Source organism: Pogona vitticeps, chromosome 13 (genome assembly GCF_051106095.1).
Source record: "Pogona vitticeps strain Pit_001003342236 chromosome 13, PviZW2.1, whole genome shotgun sequence".
Lineage (NCBI taxonomy): Eukaryota > Metazoa > Chordata > Lepidosauria > Squamata > Agamidae > Pogona > Pogona vitticeps.
Window position 1 is genome coordinate 19,371,861 of NC_135795.1, and position 20,364 is coordinate 19,392,224.

At 52.2% G+C, this 20,364-nt stretch overlaps 1 protein-coding gene across 3 annotated transcripts in view; it reads left to right on the top strand.

The window, feature by feature from the left end:
• RAI1 (retinoic acid induced 1) overlaps positions 1-20,364 on the top strand; it is a 127,757-nt gene that overhangs the window by 99,426 nt on the left and 7,967 nt on the right. For all 3 annotated transcript variants that reach the window (XM_072982470.2, XM_072982471.2, XM_072982473.2), the window contains exon 3: positions 13,236-19,068. In XM_072982470.2, coding sequence (XP_072838571.2) covers positions 13,252-19,068 — 5,817 coding nt within the window. In that variant the 5' untranslated portion in view covers positions 13,236-13,251. The remainder of the gene's footprint in view (positions 1-13,235; positions 19,069-20,364) is intronic.

Here is a 20,364-nt window from a genome sequence, read left to right on the forward strand (position 1 = left end):
TGCCTTTCCCATGCAGCGTTTTGGCGCCTCCCCAGTCTCATTTATCATCATCTGTGGTCAAGTGAAGTGTGCAAGGAACAGCTGCCGCACACGGATGATTTCGGAGGGAGCTGTGCAGCGGGTGATCGGGGAAGATGAATGAGGAGGGGGGGTTCGGGGAGGGTCGGCACTGCCAGCACCTCCTTCCCTCCTGCAAGAGGTGGAGGAGAGGAGGTGGCGGTGAAAGGGAGATGATTCCTCTTCCGCCTTTCCTCTCACCTGGGTCCTCCTGTCCATCAGCAGCCGGGTGGCTGGCGCTCCTTCATTCCACCCCGAAAACCATTCTCCTTGCTCCTCCCACTTTTCCTCCTTCGGGCCTTCCTCCCGTCTCACCCCTGTCCAGTGCTAATTAATTGTTATGGGAGGGGGCCTCCTTTCTGCAAGGTTGGGTGGGAGCGTGACCCTCTCCGTGGGTAGAGACAAGGAAGACACTTCCCCTGACTAGAGTTCTCATGTTCATAGACACAGGCGTGCTAGGGTTGTTGTTGGATGTGCTATGCATGCAGCTCACGCTTAGACATGGCTGGGTGGTTTTGACCCCTTCCATGATCTGTGGGCACTCTCCCCACCCTCTTGGACCCACAGATGGAGCCACCGAGGGGTGGCTGGGGGCACTTTTCTTGCTGGTTAATGCGACAGCCCCTCTCTGCAGCACACTTTCTGGTTGTTGGGTTTTCCAAGGAGGGTGTGGAGCTGGGTGCTTAACTCCGGCGGCCATGACCTCTGTCCTGAATTGCTGCCTCTTGTGCCGCCACCAGTGGAGTGACGTGGTTCAGCGTGTTGGGCCCCTGGGTTCGAGTCCCCCCCTTCAGCCTTCCAGCTCCCAGACTTGATCTTGGTCATTTACGATCTTTTTGCCAATAAGGGCTCGGTTCTCTCTCTCTCTCTCTCTCTCTCTCACACACACACACACACACACACACACACACACACCGAGCTGCCAGGCACCCCGGAAACGCAACCCGCTATTTGCTCGTTCGTTCAAATTGATAGAACGTTCTCTCATTCCCTCCCTCTTCATTTAAAAAAAACAAACAAACAAACCTTCACCTCGCTGGGAGTCTTGGACAATGTATTGAAATTATTAAAACATCTGGCAACCAAATAAGAGTTGGTGGCTAGCTGTTGTTGTTTTTTTAAAAGAGCATTTAAAAGTGTTGGCTTTTGAGTTAAAAACCAGTGGATCCCACCCACTGCTTCCCAGTGGAACTGGAGGAGGAAGCGAGGAATGGCGTGGAAGTGACCATTAGGACAGAAGAACAGAATTCACCATGAGAAATAAATTCACCATGAGAATATTGGGGGGGGGGTTGTGTCCATGTGTGTGCAAATCTGAGTTGTAAGCCAGTCTGTATTCTGATTGTGTACTCGTATAGTGTCACCAGCCAGTATCAGATATGGTGTGGGGGGGGGGGGAGAAGAGCAGTGGGTTCCCAACCTGGAGTCCCCAGATATTCTTGGACTACAACTCCCAGAAGCCTTCACTACTGGCTGTGCTGGCCAGAGTTTACATCTGGGGACACAGGGTTGAGAACCACTGGCCCAGAATGATGGCAACGTCATGATCTCACAAGACTCCGCAAAAACCCCAAATAGCTCTCAAACCCCAAACCAAACAGAAACAGACTTTCTATGTCCCAGCCGTTGAACTTCATCCTTGCTTAGGCAGATCATGACGGGGGGGGGGGTTTGAGGGGCTGCCCCATCCCTAAATGTTGGGCACCCCATATAGTCTAAAATAGCAAAAAAAAAAATGTTAACCACAGACACACTGTTGGATGCGAGGCCACAATCGTGCTGGGAAGGGCAGCCATTTCCTATATAGGTGGGCATTTCTTGCTGAAATCATCATCATCATCATCATCATCATCATCATCACTGATGTGCCATCAAGTCAGTGATCCCAGGGCACCCCTTCTCCTGGGGTGCCCTGGGATCACCATGCAGCTTGCCCAAGGCTACACAGCACGGACTCTCTCTTCTCTCAAGAGTCACAGTGAGGCGGGGGGGGGGAATCGAACTCCCAAACCTCTGGCTCCTCAGCCAGAGACCTCAACCCCTGAGCTCTCCAGCCATCTCTTCTTGCTGGAAGGCTAAGCCCATTTCAGCCCCCTTGAGCGCCAGTGCAAATGCCCGGTGAACCCCCTCCCGGCCACATATTTCCGCCCACAGTCGTCCCCCCCGCCTCCTCCTCCTCCTCCCGGTGCCTGCTTTCCTCCCCCCTCCCACCCCTCTACTCAACCCCTCCGACTCCCGGTTCCAGCCAATTGTCTGCCGTTTCCCCGCCACCCCCTTTGCCTCCTCTTAATAATGATACGAAGCAGTTTTGCGGGGTGGCAGGCTGCCAGGGGAAGCTTCCTTTAAACGCCACTAGCTCACAATTAAGCAGCCGCCAAGCTTGACAGTCTGACAGGCTCTCGGTTCCTTTTTTTGGGGGGGGGTTAGGAGGGGTTGCAGGAGGGGTAGGAGGGAGATCAAATGGGAAGGTGGAAGGAGCAGCTGGCTCTTTCTCCGACCCCCCCCCCCCGTGTTCATCTTCCTTCTGAGTCAAAATGCTGTTTCGGATGGATGGGTTGAATACCATGCCTTTCTCTCCATGTAGAACCCCCCGAGAGGATTCGAAACGGCACACAACTACCGTCACAACACCTTCTGATATTAAAAACCCAAAGGGTCGCACAATCCTCGTTGGCGGCTCCGTCTCGAGGCAAGCCAGCTGAATCAAAGAGGATTTAGGGAGCAGCCGATTTCGCATTCGGCGCGTCGGAGGCAAAGGGCCTGCTCTCTAGCTGGGATCAGCCGGCGGGTTTAAGCCCTGGTAGAGAGCTCCCTCTGAATTAAAACCGTTTCAGCGCACATCAGAAAAAGGATGTTCATGTTTTGTTGTTTAAAAAACAACATTGTTCTTTTGAGGAGTGTCCCTCAGCAGCCAACCGAGCCCCAAAAAGCCTGGCTATCTCAAAAGGACTTTGCTCTGGATAAGGACTATCCACCTTGCTGGACAAAACGGGGATCAAATAATAACAATAGCAATAGACCAATAGGAACAACAAAGGTGGGAGATCAGAGGCAACCATCATTGGTAATAAATAAATAAATAAATAAATAAATAAATAAATAAATAAATAAATAAATAAATAAATAAATAAATAAATAAATAAATAAATAAATAAATAAGGAAGCAGCCATTGCTTGGTTTCCGGGTAATCAGAGACAGGAATGTTGGCAAGGAATGGATGGTGTTTTGATGCCGTTGAGACTGGTGTATCATCATCATCATCTTAGGACTGCGGAGGTGGAAGTGACCCTATGGATCATCAAGGCTAGCCCTTGTCTAAGCGGCCCACTGGGGGAATCGAACTCCCAACCTCTGGCTCCACAGCCAGAGACCCAAGCCACTAAGCTATTCGAGCAGGCTTTGTTTAGCAGGAGTGCCACGTTCTGCAATCAAGTCTGTGGCACTCTGACGGGGCAGAGGGATTGAGGGAGAAGGGAATAGAGACGGAAAGAAGGTTAGCGCCGGAGCTGCATCGGAGCAAACGCCAGGGCAAGCCATTGGCAAGGGAAGCTCGTGGTATTTTTTTTTTAGCTTATCTTGCTGACTTCTTTTTCCAAGAGAGAAAGCAGCCGGAGGAAAGATGGTAAAGTTGTCAATGTACAGGGTGACCTGAATTTCAGATCTTGACATCTGGAAGGAGGCCTTCAAAGACCCAGCGGCTCAACCATCGGAGCTTCTGAAACCGGACTGCAAGTTGGGTGGCTTGCCTTGCCCGACAGGCACACAGGTTGGAAGGACCTTATTTTATTTTTTAAATGACAAGTCATCAAGCTTGAACATCTCCAGAATTGGGAACCCTAGGCCTGAGGTAGGAAACGTCGCTCAGAAAGAGGAAGGCCCAGAAGGTCTAAGGAAGGTGAGAACAGGCAGGGACATAAACAGGATGAAGGCCGAGTTCATTGGCCATGGGGATGGAGGAGATGAAACCCAAGCTTTGCCTAGTATGTTTTCGTTCTACTACTTTCCTCACCAAAAAGGTCCAGGGCTGTCCGAGGAGCATGGTGGTGGAGTTTGGGGAACACTCTAGAGCTACAGTTCCTAAAATGCTGACGTGTTGTAGCACTAGTGCTGTAGAGCGCTGTAGCACCATAACGCCAGAGCGCTCCCGGAAATCCCACCATTGATGTTTCTTGGGAGACTCCTGGAATACTGTTAGCCTTACGGAGAATCTGTGCATTCCCCACGAGACTCGGCTTGTGGCAAACAGATGACCATTTTGGGGTTAGGGGAGCCCTGCTACTCCCACCGGGTTTATGGAGATAGTAAAATTAAAGTTCTCATGATACTTCCTCCATCGGTCACATCACATCTCCAGAGCAAGTGATACCGGAATGCCTCCTTCTTGTTGTGAGGGAAAGAAACATCCTGGATGTTGCTGAAAACCATATTTTGAGCCGTCGTTACCAGTAACATGTTAGATTTCCATGCGTTATTTCCAAGTTCTGACCATTCCGCCGTGGGGCACAGGAAGGAGTCAACTAAAATGCTTTCCCACCCACGCTTGAAGTAAGGCTTGTCAGAACATTGCAGCCTATGAGTAACGAAGGTTTGCGTCGTTAAAAATGCAACATCCATCTGCTTTTACTAGAAACAATCAAGTTTTCCCTACCGTCAGCAGCAGCTTTGTGGCTGAGGAGACAAAATCTCTCCCTCCCTCCCTCTCTGTATATGTTTTTTTCCGACATTTCATTAAAACACTGTGCTTAGCCCCAAAGCTGCACATAGAACCTGGAAGGGGGTCCACAGCTATGGGGCTGAGAACTTTTTGATTTCCAGGGTTGGATCAGATAGCCGGGATTTAAAAAAGAAAAGAAGAAAACAGGGCTTCAGATCCTAAAGGGAAGCCCGGGAGCCCACCAGCTGAACCAGGGAGAGCTGTTCCCCACCTCCTCAGCCCATCGTTCTTTGAATGAGTTCCCCCAGCCAGGCTGTGGAATGCTACTTAACAGACAAGACCCGTGGGATTCAGCTGACTCACGGCCCCTGTAACTAGGCAGCTGCCTTCTCCTCCACCTCTCTCCCTTGCTGCTGCCCGCCTCTCGCCAGGCTCCATAAGAGAGCAGAAATATTGATTTCCGTTGCGCATGCAATGGGGGGGGGAGGGAGGATAGCGTAGAAATTTCTCAGTAATTGTGAGAGCCGAGGTGGTGGAAGGGGGCTGGACGGGAGCCGGCATAGGAGGTTGGGAGCGAGGTACAGTGGGTACCTGACCCAGAGAGGTGCCCACTTTCAGAGAAAGGACTCGAAGCTCGCAGCCCCCCCCCCAAAAAAAGAGGGTTTCACGTCAGCAAAGGGTTAGATCAGGAATGGTTTGCTTGGGAAAACCAAGCAAGCGAGTCCTGTGCAAATCCATGTCCACTGCTGCCCACTTGTTTTGGAGACACTTCCCCCCCTTTTCCTTTCGGCCACATGACACCTGTCTCTCTAGGTGAGCGTGTGGGTCACCCAACATCCTGACCTGGTCCCCACCTTCCGAGACAGGCAGGCTTATCTTATAACCGGGGGCAATGGGAACACAAGAAATCATTTTTTTTTCCTATTCAGCTTTATGCATCTGTTGGCTGAAACCGATTTCCGTCAGCCTGGATATCCGAACCTACAGAAGAGTGGGACGTGAATCTTTTCAACGGCAGAAGCAAAACAATGGCCAAAATCCTATGGCCGATTTACACGTGTGTCCGTGACCCTGCGTAACTCGTATCAGCCAGTCAGGCCTGATTGATAGGGTGCTGGTTGCATCTCTGCCTGTGAGACCAGGAACGCAACCAGGCCCTTCGTTCGCGGTCTGCAGTTTTCCCCGCAAGGTGCACCGTTTTTCTTAATGCATGCCCAAGTTGCCAGCTGGGTTTTGGCCAACCTGGAGAGTGATGGCTCAAACTCATCTAGGTTTATGGTGTTGACGTGTGCACTGAGGATCCGAGACAGCCAGAAGAGGGTCCATTTAGAGGCAGTTATCCGGGCCTGCTGGATTCTCCCCGGAGTGAAAGCTGGGCCACTTCCAGGAGAGAGCGGGATTAAATCTCAGGCCACGGTCATGCCAGTTTAGCGATTCTGAGATCATCGCCCTGAATGCCCCTTGTCCAATTCCGAAGGAGCTCCTTTCGACCGTTTGCTCCTCTTTGGTAGGGAGACGGTTGAAAACCAAGCGGGACTCGTGGTCCAAGCAGAAAGGCATGTTGCCACCTCAAAAAGGAACCCCTCGCTTTAGCCATCGAAAGCCGGGACGGAGCAAGAAAAGGGCCATTCAAGGTCCTCCCAAACACTGCAAAGCCTGATCAACCAAGCCAGTGGCCAGAGGCCATCTCCATGGCAACGGCAGGCAACCAAGGCCCCGGCTGTTCCTCAGGCGCCATCCTGGGGTCTGCGGTTATCTCTGGGCAAGTTGCAGGAGGAAAGAATGTCTGCTCTGGGTTATTTTATTTTTTAAAAAACTAGCTCTGATGCAGCCGTCTTCCTTTGATCACCAGCTGCTTAATCTCCTGGCATCTTCTCAGCTCCAGAATTCCAGCGGAAAGGAGCAGGGAGGGACGGCATTTAGAAATCTCATCTGAACCGGAACCCGTGAATAGCGAGCACACCTGCCCCGCACAGATTCCAGATCTGTAGAGACAGGTGCTTCTTAAGGTAGAACTCCCGTTTGCAAGAGAGACACGAGTCAGAGGTCTCTCGGGTTTGAGAACTCTGACTTGTGAACACCAAATTTGCATCTGCCCTAAGAAAATCTCCTTTACGAATATTCGTAAAAGGCCAGGATGCCAGAAAATCTCCTGCTGCGACAATCACGCCTGGTCGGCCTGGAAGGGATCTCCCCTTCTGATGACAGGTTATTTGTTGCATATAGTTCAACCCCAGCTCTGGATCGACTCAGTCCTTGAGTGAATCTTTTCTGAAGTCAGTGAACTTCAGTGAAGGTGGGAAAGTTGCATTGCATTCAGCTACGAGGCTTTGTGGCCAAGGCTGAGCTAGGCCGAGCTCCGTCTAGCTTCCTGTTCAGAAAGAAATCTCCCAGGGATCACTGGGGCAGGAACAGGAAGCTTGAATGTAGCTAGGCCTAGCTCAGCCTCAAAGCCTGCCAGTGGAGGCCTTTCTCCCAGGTGAGCCACAGTAAGGTGTGTGTAAATCAGGTAGATCTCCCAGGATGGAGAATGATGGGATATGTAGTCCAAGAAATCCCCAAAAGGGATTCCCTATTTTGGTATAACCCCAGGAGTGACGGAAACAGGTGGTATAACTTGATCTTTTGGACTAATCCGATGCAGTGCATTGCCCAGGAGTAACAACACAACTCTGGTTGGTGTAGGGATTGTGTATATTGTGAACATTGAGCGTTCTGAAGGCTCTAAAACACCACAAGATATGTCTGCCACTCTTGATGCAGTCATAACAATCTCTCTGCGGGCGTCCATATCTTCTCACCCTCCAGGAAGGACAAGAAGTGGACAGAAAGAGACCTTTCCTCCAGACACCTCCAGGAAAGTTTGTTCAGCAGGACGTGGGGAAAATAGCTCTCCCCTCGCCTTACGCTGGCACTGCCCCCCCTTTAATCCATTCTATCACCTCCCCAAGCAGCAGCAGACCCAGGTGTTTGGAAGAACAAACAGAAGCACAAATTGTGTGTGTGTGTGTTTACTTATGGTCAGAGATAAGAAAAGGAAAATTTTCCCAATGCTCTTCCAGAAAGCTGGGGGGCTGCTTCAGGAACTGATAGGATGGGGGAAAGGGGGAGGAGGTCACAAGGAGAAGAAGGGAGGGAATTAATAGCAAAATTGAAGGAGAGGAGGGGTGCTCCCCGTACGTGGAAGCAAGCCATCCTCTTTCTTGAGTCCGGTGGGGGCATGAACCTGCAGCCGTGTGCTGCTTAGTAGCCAAGTGCTCACTGGGTCCCAGGCTTTCGTTTTTCTTGCCTACCATCCTCAAATCTCTCTTTTACACACACATACACACAGAGAAAGAGAAAGAGAGAGAGAGAGTTGGAAAGAGCGTCCCTCGGCTGGCGAAAGACTGGCAAGCAGAGAGAGAGGGGACATAAGATGTCATTCATAGGTCAGGTCGGGCGCCGCTTGGCTCTGTTTCCATTGAACTGTCTCTGCAGTGAGGTATTATACCCTAACCACATCCCAGCGCATGATGCGCTTTGGGAACTTCACCAGTCCCGCAGGGGCGACATGTTCAGATGCATTCGTGCTTTGGTGGGAAAGGAGCAGAGTAGGGAAGGGAGCCGATGGTTGAGATGGACGGAGCCAAAGGCAGAGAAGGAAGGTTTAACTGGTCCACGCTGCGTCTTGTTGTGGTGGTCTGAATTCTGGCAGAGGGGCCCAGGGGAGACCCACTTGTCCTGTTAACTGAATCCTCCATTTGAAGGGCTGGCGGAGAAATGTGCTTCCAGGAGAGGCATCCTCTCTTAGGAGGGGGCCGTCCGGGCAATTTCTGATTTAGAAAGGAAGAATCGTAAGAAGAAGAGAGACAGTGGAGCTCAAATCGCAACCCTTTCCCCTTCGGCACCAGCCCCTCTAAACTGATATAAGCCCTTTTATGCAGATGCTCGTCCTCTCTTGTCCTCCTCCTTGGGTGACCTGAAACTGGCCACTCTGTTTCAGGTGGTGGTTGCAGAGGTAACCAAGACCACCAGGACATCTTACTGTGTTTACCCGAAAATAAGGCAGGGTCTTATATTAATTTTTGCACCCCCCCAAAAAAAAAACAAAAAAAAAACCGCATTAGGGCTTATTTCCAGGGGATGTTTTATTCTGTTCATGTACAGCCATCTACATTTATGCAAATACAGTCACGTCATCTTCTTCTGGTTGCTACACAAGGGTGGAGGGTGGGGTTTCACTTAACTGGGGCTTATTTTGGGGGGGGGGTAGGGCTTCTATAACGAGCATCCCGAAAAATCCGACTAGGGCTTATTTTCAGGTTAGGTCTTATTTTCAGGGAAACAGGGTAGAATCCTAGAATCCTACAAGCAGGTCATTGGTTCCATTGTCATACTGCTGTAACAGTTGAGAAGTTTTTCCCTGATATTCAGCATAATCATCATCATCTTTGAACTGCAGAGATGGAAGGGACCCCATGAATCGTCAAGCCCAGGATGGAGTTTAACCCCCAACCTCGTGTTCTGCAGTCAGAGTCCTAAACCACTGAGCTATCTAGCAGTTGTGGCTTCCCCTCGTTTGAGCCCATCATTACGTGTCCTGCTCTCTGGAATGATGGAGAACAGATCCTGCCCCTCCTCTGTAGGACCGCCTTTCGGGTCTTTGAAAAGTCCCCTCCTCTCTCTCTCTCTCCGCTCTGCCTTCTTTCCTCAAGGCTAAACCTGCCCAGTGCTTAGAGAATGGATGCACGGCGCGAGAGAGCGAGAGAACGGGCTTTGTCAGAAAGCCTCTGCTCCCCATAAAGGTGTCACAACTCCTTTCATTCTTTCCCTGCACATTTTCAAGTGGTTTCCTGCTTTCTCTCTCTTTCTCGCTCCTTCTCTCTGTAAATAAATAAATAAACGCCCACCAGGTGCGCCATCCTCGTGATCATCGCGGGGCGTTCAACAGGAGAGGGAACGTAGCCCGGACGGAAGTGAGAAATGTGATTTGTGCAGATACGCGAGCTTGGCGAACAGAAGGTGTGGGCGGCATGCTTAAAGAGTGGGAGGCAGGGTGCGCACCTTTCTGGCTTGCACCGCTATGCCACTTGCAGGGACAATAAGGCAGGGTGAGGGGCAGGGGTAGGAAGAAGGGCCAGGCAGGCGCTCTCCAAAGTATGAGAATTGACTTTGCCCAAGGCCATGGTCAAGGATTCATTGGCAACGACCGACGCAGGCTTGCGCGTGTCGTTGGCCCCGTCGGGCAGAGGTGCACACGGTGATGGCCATGTCACCGGGAACACGGCTGGGCCTCCGTCTACGCCCATGGCGAGCCCTGCCGTCTGTGTGTGCCCGTCAGCGGCAGTTTTCTGCCCCTCTGAGCTGCAGAGGCCTTTGTGTGTGGGTGTGGGATGGCGTGGATATGGAAAGAGGCACTCGCAGGCTGTGGAGCCGCTTATATGTACCCGCTGGTGTTTTCTGTGGCCATTGTACGATGCTAACACCCTCTTCCCCTCAGGAATTTAGCAAAAGCAGCAGGTGACTGCTCAGGTTCTCACCCTCCTAAGTGGAAGAAACACCACCTTTCTGGAAATAAAAATTTGGCAGGTGGCAGGGGAGTGAGAGACAGACGGTCACAGTCTCGGGAACATCACCAAGAGATGCTTCCGCTCCGCTCTGCATCTCTCCACGGGAAGACAAAAGCAAGGTATCTCCTCTGGCCAGTTCTTTACATGTCCGCTTTGAAACACCCATGTGCTGCTGTAAGCCAAACAGCGCGTGCGGCCTGCCCGAGGATCTGTGTTTGTGTATGGAATACATTGTGAAAGCTGCACACATCATCAACAGCAGAATATCCCTAGTAGCATTGCGGGCAGGAAAAGAAAGAAATGACCGGGAATAATCATCATACAGTACTGAACAATCCTCTGATTCCCCCCCCTCCCCAATGTCTTCGGGACATATACTGTATTGGTGGTTCAGGCAACCTGGCTTTTTGTGGCTAAATGGGCAGATAGGGTGGCACCCAACCAGCTGCATCCCAAACATTCATTTTAAGAAAAGATAATGCCCAGAAAGTTCCCGCTAGGACGGGAAATTCTGGAAAGGTATCTCAAAAGGTCAAGGTCAGGCTCTGACCCCCAGGGAGGTGCCCGCCTGTCCTGAACCAACACAGAGGACCAGGATAGCGGAGAGGTGAACAAGAACTTATAATATGTTCAGTGCAGGAATTAAGATACCGTATTTTTCGCTCCATAAGACGCACCTCTCCATAAGACGCACCAAATTTTTAGGAGAAGAAAAGAGGAAAAAATAATCTGTTTTCTTCGCTCCATAAGACGCACAGACTTTCCACCTCCCTGTTTTGTGGGGGGAAAGTGCGTCTTATAGTGCAAAAAATACGGTAGCTTGCTTATTTAATTATAGTGACTTTCATATAAGGCAGGTTAAGTGAGAAGAGTCGTCCAGAGTTTAATCTCTCCTTGGACATTGTCATATTGTCTGCGATCAAGGCCAAGGTAACCTTTCCAAGCCCAGCAAAAGGATGCTAATATGGTTTCTCACTCTAGCTGTCTCTTCCCCAGCAGACCCTGTGTATTGTCATCATCACAACCCCAGCTTTAAAGGCAAACGCAGAGGCCGGCCCCTGTTTCTCAGTGCCATAGAGAACTGCAAAACCCCAGGACGGGTTTTTGCATGGCTGTTCCTTAGGCAGGACTCCTAAGAGGCATCTGTTGTAAAGCGCAGACAGACCCCAGACGGTGCTGAGCGGAGCATGTCGGTTAGGAGATGTGGGGGGTGGGGAGAGAGAGAAGGGGGGCTTCCTGGGCTGAGACCTTAAAGCTGTCGCGTGGGAAGAAAAGGAAAAGGAAAGAAAAAGGGAGCCGCATACCCAAAGGAGAGAAGGGGGGAAAAAATCCTATGCATTGTAACCAGATTATAGGAACCAGAAATCTCCAAGGAGAGTCTAATCTCTCTTGTAAGTGGTTTTTAAGAATCAAAGGTTTGGGATGAAGGTGCAAAAGAACATACCTGGGCATTTAATATTTTGAATATTCCAGTTTTGTTAAGAGCAGAAAAGCAGGGGGGGGCTCTTTTCATTCTCCCAGTTTCAGGCTAAAACCAGGATTTATAAAACTCAGGTCTGGGAGATTCAAAGCGAAGGTGGGTCATCCGAGGTGTGAGAAACAACATTCCTCCAGATTCCCAGATTCCTCGGCATTAAATCTGGATTACCCCTTCCACACAATCTAGTAACTTGTGACATGGACTTTGTAGAGGGAGGGAGGAACAGGTGTTGAATTGATTTTAATTTCTGAACATGATTTGTTTTTATGGCATGCATTTGGTTTCACAGCAAGCCGCCTTGAGTCCCGTTTTGGGGAGGGGGAAAAGCCAAACCGAAAGAAGGGAATGAAATGCAAAGATCAGGAAAAAAGGACACGGCGGTGGGCACATAAATGGTAAACAGATTTCAGTTAATGCCTCTCGCCAGCGCCGCCAGTTGTGCGATGCATTCCCGCCCAGATAAAAGAACGCAGTACTTAAAAGGGGAAATGATTGAATAACTGCCACTTCAGGCTGCTGGTTGCGAAATATATATTTTAAGTGCTTCCTTCATAATGACCCTAAATGCAGATAATCGTAGAACGGCAGAGCTGGAAGGGGCCCTATGGAGCTTGGATTCCAGTCCCTCTCAAGGAGGGCACGGTGCAGAAATCGAACTCTCAACCTCAGACTCACCAGCCAGAGACCTAAACCCCTGTGTCTCGGGCACATGGGCATGCTGTTTTGACGTGCTCAGATGCCCGCTTGTCCTGCCCATTCTCCTGCATGCTCTAGAGAGCTTCCGTGGCTGCTGGAATTCAGACGTTTGGGCTTGAAATGAGCAATAGCCTCCCCACATCCTTTGTTGAAAGCACATCGGTGCGCACGGGCCACTTTGCGGCTTTTTCCACAGCACGGCCCCCTGTGACTTCACAAGGGTCCATTCCCCCCCCCCCCCCCCCCGCTCTCCAGCTTCGGCCCTCAAATTTTGGAAACGAGGCCATCCTAGTTCATATTTCCACCGCCTTCCACCGTGGCGTGCATCCACAAACTAGACCTCGGGCAGGCTGGTCCTCAGAGGCCGTTTCCATTTTTTGCCCATCCTGACCCCATCCGCCCCCATTTTGTGCATGTTGCACCGATGCTGCAGGCAGAGCCGGTTATTTTATTCCTTTTTAAATTATACTTATTAAACACCTCATCCGATGTGCATTCGGGGCTTCAATGGAAGGAAGCCGATGCCTCCTTCCCAGGCAGGAAACCTGTTTTGCAGAGCAGCCAAAAAAGGGAGGGGAAAAAATGCTATTTTTTTTTTCTTTTCCTCTCTCTCTCTCTCTCTCTTTTAAACCCCAAACACCTTCACCTCAGGTGTTTGTTTATTTGCCTCTAAAGTGGGCAGAGGCGGGGAGGAAGAAACGCGGTGCAAAAAAGGCGGAGGGGAGAGAGAAGGATCTGTGCATGCGAACCCTCTCATTTCTTTTAATCTCCCTGCTCTTTCTCTCTTCCTCTCGACAGATAACAAGGCCCGGCCATGCAGTCCTTTCGGGAAAGGTGTGGTTTCCATGGCAACCAGCAGAACTACCAGCCGACTCCTTCACAAGATTCATCACGCCTGGAGAATTACAGGCATCAAAGCCAGGCTGGGCCGCACTGCGAACGTCAGAGGCTGGTGGCGAAAGAGTACTACAGTCAGCAACAGCAACAACCGCCGCCGCCACCGCCACCGCCGCCCCCTCCGTTGCCGTATCAAGGGTACGGCGAAAACAGCGCCGTGGAGAAGTATCACCGAGGAAATAAGCAATTGCGCGGCCAGCCGCTTCCGAGCCGGACGGCATCCTTCCCGAACTATGCTATCCAAGAGAACAGCCCCTATCCGGCCCGTTACTCCGGAGAGGAGAGCTTGCCGTCTTGGGGGTCTCCGCCACCGCCTCAGCAAGCGCCGCAGACGCTACCGGGAGGAGTGGCGAAATACGAGGAAAACCTGATGAAAAAGTCGGCCGCTTCGTCCGGCAGCCGGCCGTACCACGATCCGAGCCCTCAGCTCCCGTTCCGGACTCACTCGTTGCACCTCCCGCAACCGCCGCCCCCGCCACCCCCGCCGCCGCAGTCTCCCCTGACGTACCCCAAGCTGCCGAGGCCAAAGCTCCAGAACGACGTGTCTCCCCCGGTGTCGTTCCCGCAGAGTGTCCACTTTACCCAGCACTCCCAGTCATTCCCGGCCTCCTCGACTTACACCTCTGTTCAAAGTGGGGGCCAAGCCGCTCATTCCTACAAAAGCTGCGGTGCCCCCTCGGCGCCACCGCCGCCTCCGCCGCCACCACATGAAAGGACTCTTGGCAATAGCGCGAACTTGCCCTCTGGGCAGCGGGTCCCAAGCCTCCATGGCTACCAACCTAACCGAATTAGTTATGACCAACAACAACAACAACAGCAGCAGCAGCAGCAACAGCAGCAGCAGCAACAACAACAACAACAACAGACAATGCAAGGGAGACACCACGCCCAGGAGGCCCTTCATTATCAAAACCTAGCAAAATACCAACACTATAACCAGCCCGGACAGAGCTACTGCCAAGCCGATGGACCAGTGAGGACACCAGACCAGTATTATCAAACATTTAGCCCCGGTTCTGGTCACTCTCCAGCTCGTTCCGTCGGGAGATCCCCGTCTTACAGCTCTACTCCTTCCCCGTTGATGCCGAACTTGGAGAACTTCCAGTACAGCCAGCAGTCGTTGAGCACAGGGGCCTTCCCAGCAAGCCTCGCTGACCACAGCCATTTTATGCCTTTGTTGAACCCGTCGCCAACGGACGGGGCCAGCCCAGACACCCAACCGCCGGGGAACTGCAAGAACTTGCCGAAAGAGAAAATCGCCGAGAACCTCTTGTCGGATCTGAGTCTGCAAAGTCTTACGGCCCTCACCTCGCAAGTCGAAAACATTTCCAACACTGTCCAGCAGCTTCTCCTATCCAAATCCACCGGGATGCAACAGAAGAAAAGTCTCAAGACTTCACCAAGGACACCAGAACAGCTGAAAGGCCAGCACTGTAGCCCAGAGGGTAATAATTATTCTGCCGAGCAAGCTGGGACTCCCCACTCAGACGCACTCGGCACCCCACAGTCGGTCCACGCTGAAACCCAGGATGCCGAATACCTAAGTGGATCCGAAGATCAACTAGAAAGGGGTTTCCTCTACTGCAATCAGAGCCGCAGCCCCGCGCGCGTCAATAGCAACTCCAAGGCGAAACCAGAGTCCGTCTCGACATGTTCGGTGACGTCTCCTGATGACATGTCGACCAAGTCAGACGATTCCTTCCAGAACATACACACCAGCCTCCCACTGGACACCTTTACCAAGTTTGTGGCCAACGACAGGGATTGCCCCAGACTGCTCCTCGGCGCCCTTTCTCAAGAGCAGCTTGCCTCCGAGATCATTGGGTTGCAAGATGCGATCAACGAGAAAGCCGACAAAGGGTGGGCCAATTCCCCTGCTTCAAACAAAGACCCCAAAAAACCCTCTTTCCACTTGGAGAACCACAGGGCCTGCCTGGACTCCGTGGTCAAAAATCCGTGGACCAATCAAGGGGATGCGAATCCGCTTGCTGAGTCCTTAAAGGTTGACAAGGCCTTGGGGGGGAATAATGAGAAGAATTTTACAGAGGAGGTTTATGACAGCTCCCAGGTAGCCTTTACCACAGCAGAGACAAAGGGTTCTCTGAAAACGACCGGCTCAGTAAGTTACAACTCCAAACCCAACATCTCCGTGGCCACATCGAGCTCGGAGGCCACCAGTTTCAGCTGCTATTCGAACGCCACCGCCAATTCGGTAGGTTCTGAAAACGCCATGGAGAATTTCGACTGGCCAGATGAAAACCTCAGTGACACGTGGAAAGAGCTGGGCTCAAGCCTCCAAGCCTCCGACCTTTCCAAGAGTCTGTTCTCCAGCAAACTGAGCGAGACTTCGGAAGAGAAAAAAAATGTGTGCTGCCTGAGCCTTTGTGAAACAGAGGAGCTGGCTGGGGCCGAGCAAATGGAAGGCTTTGAGCAGCAGCAGCAGCAACAGCAACAGCCCGACAAAAGGGACAACGTAACGTACGACGAGGCCACCAGAGCCGACAGCGAACGATGGCTAGAGGACACCGCCAGGCACTCTTGTTCAGGAGAAGACTTCAGTGAACTCCCAATGATGTCCTCCCCGGACCTTAAAGAATCGGATTTGGAGCCAGAAGAGTATTCGTCTCTCTGCGAACTGGCTGGTTCCGAGCCAAAGTCCATGACCTACGATGCATTCACACCTAAGCCGGCGGAAAACGCTCCAGCTCTTTCCTTCCAAGACACGCCAGGTTCAGCTGAAGAAACCGCACACCCAGTTGAGAAAGAGAGCACGGGTTCTTTCCGTTTGTCCGATCCATCCGTTATCCTCTTAGGCCCAACGGTGGGCACAGAGACAAAAGTGAAGAGTTGGTTCGAATCTTCTCTGCCTCACCTGAAGCCTACCGAGGAAATTGCTGGAGAAGGAAATGCCTTTCCGGATAAGGCAGAGGCGCCGGCTGCCTTACCAGCGAAAAGACAGGTTTCACCAGAAAAGATGCCAATCGTATCTGAACCAACGTCCAGAGGCAAAAGTCTTCGCAGTAAGAAAGTATACTGCAGGCTCTCTGGGGGAGAAGAACCCATCCAGCCCATATCGAGCCCATGTACAGGCATCCAGGCGGCTGGCATGGTGGCCAACATGTGCGCTGGGCCAAACAATCTGATGGAAATGCCAAGCAAGAACCCTCACGGCCAGACACCCAGGTTTCCAGCCGAAGGATTACCTGCAAGGATGTGCACCCGCTCGTTGACTGCATTGACCGAACCGAGGATGCTGGATCCTCTGGAGGGGGCAAAGGCTTCGACCCCTCAAGATAAGTTGCGCAAGAAGCCGGTTTGCGTTCTGAAACAGAGGGCTGCGTTCAAGTCCAGAAAGCCTGGTGGTAAACCGTCCCCAAAGCCCAGCCACCCGGCTCCTCCGGGGTTGTCGACTCTGGCCCCGATCGAAGACCCTCTTGGTCATAAGATCAAAGAAGCTGATTCTGTGGAAGCGGAAGTGAAAGATCAACAGTCGATGATCCTTCGCTCCAGGACCCGGACCCAGGAGGTCTTGTACACAAAGAGGCGAAGAGAGAAAAACATGGTGGACACTGAGGTCAAGAATTCCAAACTACCTAGGAACGCTTTCCCGAATAACCACCTGCCGGGTTCCTTCAAGATCGGCTCCCAAAGCAAGTCTGAGAAAGATAGCAAACTGGGTAAACGAGTGAAGCTCTCTAAAACCAGGCCAGACCTGGGTAGCAGGATGCCCGAACCATCGCTTCATGCCCTGAAAAGAAAGTCGGCCTTCATCCCCCCGGTTCCGGCGAAAAAGCGGAACCTGGTTCTGAGGAGCACCAGCCACAGCAGCAGTACGAGTAGCATGAAGGACGAGAAGCCAGAGGTTTCCCCTGGACTGTTCAAGAGGATGCCCCTGTCGGCCCAGAAGGCGAAAGTGAAGCCACTGACCAAGAATTCCTGTGAAGCCCTGCTGAAGGCCGCTCAGGTGAAAGAAAACCCTGGCAGTGTCTGCCTCAAAATCACCTCTCGGGCTGCCTTCCAGGGAACGGTGAAGACCAAAGTGCTCCCCCCAAGGAAGGGCAGAGGCTTAAAGCTGGAAGCCATCGTCCAGAAGATCACCTCCCCCAATCTGAAGAAGTTTGCCTGCAAAACGCCGGCCGTCGCCCTCGCGTCCGCTGTCCTCACCACGGCCACCACCTCCCACAGTAATCCTCTCAGCCCTTCCCTACCGGAGAGGGAGCAAACCGCCAAGAATGCCGGCGTAACCCCGGCTGCCGTGGGGGAAGCTCGGCCATTAAACCAGGCCTTGTCACAAAAGGCTCCCGCCGCTCCGGCAGCCGAGCAATTATGCAGGAACCCGAACAACAGATCCTTCAGAGGAAAACTAATGAACAGTAAGAAACTGTCCTCCAACTGTTTCAAGGGTGAGGCCTATTCATCTCCCGAGGCATTGCAGCACGGCAGCGACGGCATGGCTGCCAGCGGCATCGCCCTGCTGCCCAAGAAAAGAAACCGAAAGGGGAAAGCGGCCGCCTTCCGGGGAGCCAAAAATAGCTTGGAGACTTGCCCTCACCTGAGCCCGACGACGACGCTGCTTCTGGCATCCCGAGAGAAGTCTGCGGCGGCGGTTGCAACGGCAGCGGGCGATTCCGGGAAAGGCGAAGAAGGACAAAGGGAAGGGAAAAAGCCAAAGGGTGAAGACAAAGGCTTTGGCAATGCCGAGAACTCGGAAAGGAGGCCCTCGCAGGCCCAAACCCGGGGGCACAAGCAGCGAGCCAACCATTCAAACTATAACGGCTACACAAAGAGACAAAGGAAGCACCTCAGCCGCCGGAAGGCCCAGGGCGTGCCGTCGCGGTGTAAGAGCAGGTCCAAAAGGCGGCACATGCAACAGGCCCCTCTGCTGAGCCCGGCCGAACCCGAAATCCGGCTCAAGTACGTGTCGTGCAAGCGGCTGCGGACGGACAGCCGGGCACCCCCTTTCGCCCCTTACGTCTGGATGGAGAAGCAGGGTGAGTTCGTCACCACCTGCACCGTCGTCAACTTCCCCGCCGAAGAGGCCCGGCTCCACAGCGAGCAGTGCTCGTCCTCTCTGTCCGCCCAGACCGGGCACTTCGGCGCCACATGCCTGCAGCCCCGAGCCATCCTACCTCTGTCGTCCACCATGCATCTCGGCCCCGTGGTCTCCAAGGCCCTCAACGCCACCTGCTTGGTTTGTTGCCTGTGCCGGAACCCCGCCAACTACAAAGACCAAGGGGATCTCTGCGGGCCCTATTACCCTGAGGACTGCTTGCCCAAAAAGAAGTCGAGGCTGAAAGAGAAGATCAAAGTGGAGGGGATGGGCGAGGAGCCTCCTTCGCCTGCTCCGGCGGAGAGACTGTTCAAAGCGACGGATAATAATTGTGCGACGGGCGCGTTGGGTGGAAAGCCGCCAAGGTTGGACGGTGGCGCTGAGTCAGCGAAACAGAGCGCACTCCGCTCCAGTTCGAGGGGAATGTTTAGGAAACTACAGAGCTGCTACTGCTGCGATGAGAGGACAGAGGGAGAGGAGGCGGCAGCAGCAGCAGCAGCCGCCACCGCGGAGAAACCCAGGAGGCACGAATGTGGCAAATTTGAGTCGCCGGCGGCGGATCCCGTCGGAGATACGCAGGAGCACTGGGTTCACGAGGCCTGCGCTATATGGACATCTGGGGTTTACCTGGTGGCAGGGAAGCTCTACGGACTGCAGGAGGCAATAAAGATGGCTGCTGACGTGGTAAGAGTCTCTCCCTTCACGTCCGCTGTTTTGGGAGGAGTAGCCCACGGGCTGAGAAACCACTGAGCCACTTAGTATTCAAGCCAAGTCAAGAGTGCTTCACAAAGGAGGAACAACAGCTTAGGCCCTGGGTCGGGGGAGGGAAAGGGTGGAGAGGGAACGAGGGGATCAAGTGAGGAAGTCGATGCTACGTCACTTGGGTGCACATGGAGGTATTTTGCTTCGGTTTGCAAGCGGTGGTAGGCAGGGAATACTTCTGGCAGCCTCGCAGTCCATTCCAGCCGACCAGTTGTATGTTAGCTACGAGGGCGGGGGGCTTTTATTTGGGGATTCAGTCCACATTGAGTCAGATTGGGGTGTTTTGTTTTTTAATCCTGAAAACACCAGAGACTTCCATAAAAATGTAAGAAGACCTTTGCTACAGTAAGCGGAAGATCAGAGCTCTATACACTTCCCCAGGAGTTACTGGCTCTAGAGAGCAGACATGGTTAATAATTTGGTACACATTCGCTTCATTAATCTCTGGTTTCCTGCCACTAACCGTGGCCACAACGGGATGAACTATTTTGATTTTTTGCATCTGGCACCCCTGAACTGACTGATACCCGGATTTTGCTCGCCTGGGGAAAAGGCCTAGCTTAAAGGCTTTATGGCTTAGCCTAGGCTGAACAACAGCCTAGCTTTCTGTTGGAAGAAGAAGCCTCCCAGCAAGCATATTTGCAGGCATCCTTTTCTAACAGGAAATTAAGACCAGAAAAAGGACTATGCTAGGCCACGAAGCCTTTAAGGCTAGGCCTTTCCTTCAGGTGAGCAAAATCTGGGTATCTGTAGGCATGGATCTTGAGAACAAAGAATTCTGGGACCTGTAGTCCACCAGAAATCCTGATAGCATGTTCCTGACTGTCTCATAGCTTCGGGTGTGGTGTTTTTCGTGCCACAGTCTGTAATCCATTTGCTGCCAGTCTAGGAATGTAAATTCATGTTTTCATCATGCTCACACATGCAACCACATTTTACCCCTCACCTAAGAGGGAGCTAGATAGTTTCTTTTGATCTCCACAGCAGTTATGATACTTGCAGCAAATAGCGTTGGGGGCGTGTGTGCACGCACACAAACACAATCTACACAAAAGGGGTAGGTACAGCTTGTTAGTTTGTGTTCCCCGGCTCTTAAGAATGAGAAGTTCCAGATTTGTTGTTAGTCCATTTATGGACCATCACTCAGTCCTTCTGCGGTCGCTTTTTGTGTGAGCTTTGCTTCTCAAAAAGAGAAAGGATGTTGGTTTTTTTGCATTT